This window comes from Pagrus pagrus (assembly GCF_965226575.1).
Source record: "Pagrus pagrus genome assembly, chromosome: 4".
In the NCBI taxonomy this organism is placed as follows: domain Eukaryota; kingdom Metazoa; phylum Chordata; class Actinopteri; order Spariformes; family Sparidae; genus Pagrus; species Pagrus pagrus.
Genome location: NC_140188.1, coordinates 19,218,733 through 19,225,910, shown reverse-complemented (window position 1 = coordinate 19,225,910; position 7,178 = coordinate 19,218,733). Strand labels below are relative to the sequence as shown.

The following is a 7,178-nucleotide window of genomic DNA, read 5'->3' as shown; positions in this document are numbered from 1 at the left end:
ACTTTAGATTTCATCATTGTGTCATGAGATAATTCAACTTGGCACCGTTCACTGTTGGAGTGATGGCCTGAATGGTATAGTCATGGGATAGAAAAATAATACCTGCTATACCCCTCTGAAAGTTCCCTCCAAAACTAAAAATACATATTTTTCCTCTCACCTGTATTGCTATTTATCCATCTAGATTGTTTTAGCCACACTATGATTGTGAGTTGCAGAGTTTTGGAGATATCGGCCATAGAGATGTCTTCCTTCTCCCCATATAATAGAACTAGATGCCATAGTCCTTGTGGTGCTCAAAGTCCCCAAAAAATACATTTGAAAAAAAAGACAGCAATGTCTCTTTCCAGACTAGCTAACTAAGCAGGCTAATGTTCAAATTTAGCTGAGGAAGCCTCTTGTTGATAAGTAGATGCATGCTTTTGCCCTTTTGAGCGCCACAATCCAAGTACCATCTCGTTCCATTACATTCTTGAGAAGGCAGGCTGATATATCCAAAGCTTCCAGATGCATAAGGTCAGAGGAAAAATATGTATTCTTGATTTTAGGGTGAGTTGTCCCTTTAAAGTACAGTTTTTATGTTTGGATATATATTACTGTACTTAAACTGAATTTTAACTAAAGGAATGTTTTTACTGTTGATATGCCATTGTATTCAGTTCTTTGAATTTTCATCAACATGGATGTGGGTCATTTTTGTTGGATATGACATGACTGTTCATGTATTTTAAGGGCCTGTGTGATGCCATGCGACCTATAGATGGTTCTACACTGCTGGACTTCCTGATGAAAACCAACTTCACGGGCGTGTCAGGAGAGGGAATCTTATTCGATGCAAACGGAGACTCACCTGGCAGGTACACAGGTGTAACTGAACAGAGCTGACATGGATTTCTTTTTAGTATGGCCTTCCAGATTGCTTCACCGTGTGACACCACTATGCATGCGTTAATGTGTTGAATGTGTACTGTATGTGTTCTTTTTATCCACAGGTATGAAATAATGAACTTCAAAAAGATGGGCAAGGACTACTTTGACTACATTAATGTTGGCAGTTGGGACAACAGTGGCCTGAAGATAGATGATGATGAAATCTGGCCCAACAAAGAAGCCATCATCAAGTCAGTCTGCAGTGAACCCTGCGACAAAGGACAGATTAAGGTAAAATAACAGATACAGATAAATGTCTGGATTCAAGAGGTATTTGTGACATAAAACACATAAAGTAGTAAATAAAATCTGGTTTGCAGTAAGTAATTGTAAAGAAAGGTCATTGCAAGCAATGGTGTGAATCCAGCATCCTGTTCATGAAAAATGTTCATATGTGGAATCTATTATACCTAAAATGGCTTATAAACCAGTTAAATTCATTCTGATCACTGGAATAAAAGGCTCCACATAAAACAGCGCCTGGTACACAACCAAAGTTAAAGGTACTCACAGACATTGTGCGTCTTGTCACTTCTAGGTGATCCGTAAAGGTGAGGTGAGCTGCTGCTGGACGTGCACTCCCTGTAAAGAAAACGAGTTTGTGTTCGACGAGTACACCTGCCGAGCCTGTGAACTGGGCTCCTGGCCGACTGATGACCTCACAGGTTAGTCTCTGTTGTGTCTGCATGTTTATTCATAATATTTTGGTGCAATCTCGCACACCTTTTCCCTTTTCAGGAAAATAGTTGAATAGAAACACTTGAATGAGGACGTGAAACAACAGTATTTGATCAAGCTCTTACAAAGTATTGATGTCACACACAGGAACCCATACAATGAGCACTGTGTGTGTGTGCATCTACAGTATGTGTGTAGGGTCATAGGATATAAGATGTTTACTAGAATGAGATAGGTTTCCATTATACAGTGTGCCATTACAGCATATTATTAGAAAGTACTGCACAAGATACACTAGAGAGAGAGAGAAGCTGAGAGAGATCTTTCAGTTTCAGCCTCCCCTCCTCTTTCCCTCCCCTCCCCTCCCCCACTCTCATCCCTTTAATTTGTTACCAACATGGTCACCAGTGTTTTAATTATTCTGCATCAAGAGCAGCTTTCAATGCAAATACATTTCAGTTGCAATGAAAATTTAATTCCGCTCCATTGCGTTCGAAGAGGTTGGATATTGCCTTGTTATGTTTTCAGCTGCTCATTATACTGCTTGCTAGCTCCTCACCAAGCTCAATGATTAAAACATGAATCAGGACCTGCTGGAAATCCAGACTGAGCTTCAATGCCAGCCACAGAAGCATCCTTAAACTAAAACAGGGAGCAAACCCGTGTACGAAAATGACGGGAAGAGAAAGTTGACAGTGAAAAAGGAGGGTGATAAAGAATTGAAAGCGCGCTTTGGGTTACCCATGTATTACATTGTGTTGTTCATGTGTGCGAGTACATTTATGTGACTCATTTCATCAACAATAAGTGCTCCGTGTCCCCCAGCGGGGCTGTATGGAACAGTAATAATGAGGTGTAAACAAACTGCTTGCCCTGTTCCTCCAGCAGACATTTTGATCTCTTTCCCTCAGGCCAAAAAAAAAAGGGAGAGAAAGAGTGTGAGAGATGAAGAGAGGGAGAGATACAGAGGCAGAGGGAGTGGAAGAGATAAAGCAAGGTCTCAGCTGGCAGGGACAGAGGTGCAGTGAGTGTGAAAACAATAGAAAGCAAAAGGAGAATTTGGGAGACAGCAATGGAGAAAAACAAGAAGATGAGAGTGAGAGAAAAGTGACTTAGAAACATAAAAAGTGAGTCTGAAAGAGAGGGAGAGACAGAGAGAGAGGGATGGAGATGGAGATGAATGGGGGCTTTGACAGAAGCAGCAGCCTGGGAGAGTGAAAGGAGCAGAAAAAGGGAGGATTAGCTTTGGGATTTGAGCCTCTCCACTGATCGGTAAAGTTCCACAGTTTGAGTCTGAACATGTTTGAAGGAGTTCGCCTCAAAACTTTATATTGACTGAAACCCCCAAAGGGTACCCCTCCCCTCAATGCACCAGTGTGGCAAAGGGTTAACCGTTACATGATTTCCTGCAGGTTCAGTGAACTGATTAAATATTAAATGCCGCAGTCGCCAGTGTTCGTGATTTCAGGTGATTTCAGGTCCAACATCTACATGTATGTGCATGGGCAGGATTAATTGGAGCTAAATTCACACCAAGTTCCTTAGTTTGTTCCCACCTTTTATTTTCACGTGTGCATGGTCCACACTCCTCATTGCAGGGCAGCACAGCTACCGATGTCTCGTAAACAGGGGCTGTGCTATAGTAGTAAAAAAGCACAACGTGCCAAGAAAATTGATTTGAATCTGTGATTCTGGGAAACTGCTTCATCTTGACTTATTCATATATGTTTTATTTCCTGTTCTACGCGTGTGCATAATGTTCAATACACCACACTGTGTAGGTTATGATTTACATAGATTTGATCCAATTCTAACGGAAATGGCACTTGCAAGTGAGCCACACGGCCTGACTTATTTTCTGTCTGTTTGTTACTGTCCCCTTGTCTCCCATTCAGCAATTAGACTGCTGTTTATGCCCCTAGACGTAAATCACTGATTTGATACACTTTATTGACCGTGTTAAAGACAAAGTCATTAAATTACTTAAGTCTTTTTTAATGACTGTTGTGACTTCTGTCTTCCGCTGCGAATTGCAGTACTGTTTGAACAGGTTTGTGTTTGCAAGAGAGAGAAGCAGCTAATGAATTAAAAAGAAAAGGATGGATAAAGTGAAGATGTATAGGGACTGAAAGGTCCTTTGTGCATCCCTGCTGCTACAGTACGTCAGCACCAACCAGCCGGATAATTTCAGCAAGCGTTAAGAAGGATCGTAATTAGAACTGTCCCTTTAATTAATGACACTTTATTTCCTTGCCTAGAAGGGAGACAAAGATGGAAGGGGGCAGGAAGGGAGAGGATTAGGTGGAAAGGTGGGTGGGATGAAGATGAAGAAAGATGTGGGAGATATTTGGGGCAAAAGAGAGGGACATGGTGATGGATGGGGCATTACAAATGAAACAAGAGTGACACGAAACAGATACAAAGATTTAATGACAAGGGATTGAGAGGAAGGGAATGGAGATGCAGACGGAGGTATAAGAAAGAAAGCGTGGAGAACAGAGAAGAAAGTGAAATCCTTACTTAGAGAGCATCATTGAATAATGACGGAGACGGATTGACCCACGGAGCAATAGGTTCAATTTGGTATTCTGATTATGCATTAATGGTAAATAACAATTCCGTTTTGATTCATCCAAAGAGACACACAAGCATTCACTAATTGCCCTTTACGCAATGAAGCGCTGTTTCATAATCATGTGTTTAACACCAAACCTCACCCATAATTACACATGATACAGGCTGCAGGCTGCAGGCAATCCTGGTCAGTCAGTTAATTGTTGAGACACCTGTGGGTCAAATATATGTGGGTCTGGCTCAGTCTGTGTCGGATGTGGGTCAAAGCTTGATGTAAAGGGATCTAGAGAAACAAACGCAAAAAGAAAGACAGAGATCATAAAAATAAAAAGATAAAAATAGAATTAAATGTTTATCAAAAGTACGGAAGTCTTATCTAAAGTTCTGTCAAGAATCGACTCTCTATTGAATATATATTAATTATATATTCACACACATCTAAAAAATGTCCTTGAATCATGTTCAAGAAATACAAGTCTACATATTTATATCCCCAGGCTGTGACTTAATCCCAGTGGAGTACCTGCGGTGGGGAGACCCTGAACCCATTGCTGCTGTGGTCTTCGCCTGCCTCGGTCAAATGGCCACCTTCTTTGTCACCGCAGTCTTCATCAGGTAACAAAACTCTCATCTGTATCAGAACATATATGTATCTGTATCAGGGTTAGACTAGAAAGATGTACACACTATACATGCTCACTTTAAACATTATACTCATTGCCTAATTACTGTTTTTATGAGTGTGTGTTTTAATTATTGTGTATATACAGTGTGTATGTGTGTGTATGTCTTCACTTACATGTTTGTGTTCCTGCACACAATCATTTCTCTGACTGTGTCTGTGATCAAGGTTCCGGGACACCCCAGTAGTGAAATCTTCCAGTAGGGAGCTGTGCTACATAATACTGGCAGGGATCTGCCTGGGGTACCTGTGCACCTTCAGCCTCATAGCCAAACCCCATGTCATCCACTGCTACCTCCAACGACTGGGAATAGGCCTGTCGCCTGCCATGAGCTACTCTGCGCTCGTCACCAAGGTAAGGACTGTGTGAAAAAAGTACGAGACATAGGCTACAGCAGTCATTAGATCTAGGCTTATCTGCTTTGCTCATCGATAGTCTGCGGGGAATAGCCACAGAAAAGCTTCAGATGATGGAGCGTCAGCAGCAGGGATAAATCAGTGGGCGGAAGCAAGATTGTGGCCCTAATGAGAAAGAAACAGCGAAAAAACAGTGGCCATTACAGTCCCCTGATACTGCAATTATTACTCCTGCTATGCCTTAACAGTGGTTCACACACATAGACTTTACTTTGGTGGACCGCCCAGTTATATTAACAGCTGCCCAAGAATATTTGACAACCCACTTTTGCATTTCTTACTTGTGCTTGTATTTGTAGAGAACAACGCAATCCACGATCGATTAACAAGTCGACAATCTGCCCTCACTCTGCCCTGTTCTCTGGTAAAACATCCCTCCCATAAACGCACTGATTGTGATGCAGCCTCTTCTATTTAATGTAGGCCTAAGCGCACCTGGTTGTTGCAACGTCATTTGGTACCACGTTGGTTTCGATACGCTGTGTAAGTAAGGACAAGCTAAACATACTGCTGACGAATAAAGTCAACAGAGCAGACACATACTCATTCTGAAAAAGTTGATTTTTGAGTCTAATTCTCAGGTCGTCAGATACTGACACCCCATTCCCCGTTCTGTGGGGAACACTGCTTAATGGTTAACATCAGGGAGAGGCAAAGGTCTCTCCTGCCCCTGTCATGTGGCGTCATGGGACTGAGGGCTGAGGGAACAGGGAGGTCAGATTAAACGACTGCAGGAACTGCAGTAGCCTTCCCATAAAATATGCCCTTGAGCTTTTCGCACATGATGTTGACTCCCTTGTGCTATTTTTCTTGTTTCTCAATCAAAGTGTTTCTCACTAATATGTCTGCACAAATACAGAAAAACAGACTGACCAGACTGCCATACAGTATGTTCAGTATGTAGTTAATTAAAAGGTCCTGACGGCATTTGCAATGTGACCCCAGACAAACCGCATCGCTCGGATCCTGGCAGGCAGCAAGAAGAAGATCTGCACAAAGAAACCTCGCTTCATGTCTGCCTGCGCTCAGCTCATCATCGCCTTCCTCCTCATACTGCTGCAGCTGAGCATCATCGTGGCTCTCTTCCTCATGGAGCCACCTGAGGTAAACTGTGTGTGTGTGTGTGTGTGTGTGTGTGTGCATGGCTCTTTGAAAGATAAACTCAAGAACAGGTTGACAGACAAATTATCAGAGAAAGTTAAAGAATGAAAGCGAGTTGCTTTGAAAGACTTTAATCTCCAAGAGCCTGTTTCAATTACATCAATGATGGTTTTGAGTCACATAGTTGAATAAATGCATTTTTGTTTTCTTAATCCAAAGCAGTTTAACATTCTCACAATTCTTGGCCAGACCTAAGATTTGGCATTTGAAGTTTGCAGGGCAATGAATGGCATGAATGAATTCATGTCTTTACAGGTGATCCATGACTACCCCAGCATCCGCCAGGTCAACCTCATTTGCAACACCACCAACCTGGCCGTGGTTGCCCCGCTGGGATACAATTGCCTGCTCATCCTCAGCTGCACCTTCTATGCCTTCAAGGTAACAGCACAAGTATTTGTTTTTATTGTATATTACATCCAAAAAGATTGCGATGACTGTGATGGCATTTTTTTCTGACATGATATCATTCAAATAAAAATATCACAATAAAGTTACTGGGTGCTTAAAATCCAAAGCTCCGAGGACACATGTTGTTGGAGCCAAAGGTTCTTCTGTGTACTGTAGGAACTTGTGTGCTCATACTATATAAGTCTAATTTGCAGTAATGGAGGAAGTATTCAGACCCTTTACTTAGGTAAAAGTACTAATAACACTGTAAATGTTACTTTAAATCTAACTTAAGCATAAAAAGTCCCCTGTGACTGTTACACTATTATATCATTAGATTATTATT

The 7,178-nt window shown here is 41.7% G+C and overlaps 1 protein-coding gene across 3 annotated transcripts in view; it reads left to right on the top strand.

Moving 5' to 3' along the window:
* grm5b (glutamate receptor, metabotropic 5b) overlaps window positions 1-7,178 on the top strand; it is a 77,144-nt gene that overhangs the window by 53,925 nt on the left and 16,041 nt on the right. For all 3 annotated transcript variants that reach the window (XM_084350045.1, XM_084350046.1, XM_084350047.1), the window contains exons 9-15: window positions 733-857; window positions 993-1,161; window positions 1,469-1,595; window positions 4,680-4,797; window positions 5,033-5,219; window positions 6,227-6,385; window positions 6,698-6,823. In XM_084350045.1, the coding sequence (XP_084206171.1) occupies window positions 733-857; window positions 993-1,161; window positions 1,469-1,595; window positions 4,680-4,797; window positions 5,033-5,219; window positions 6,227-6,385; window positions 6,698-6,823 (1,011 nt within the window). The remainder of the gene's footprint in view (window positions 1-732; window positions 858-992; window positions 1,162-1,468; window positions 1,596-4,679; window positions 4,798-5,032; window positions 5,220-6,226; window positions 6,386-6,697; window positions 6,824-7,178) is intronic.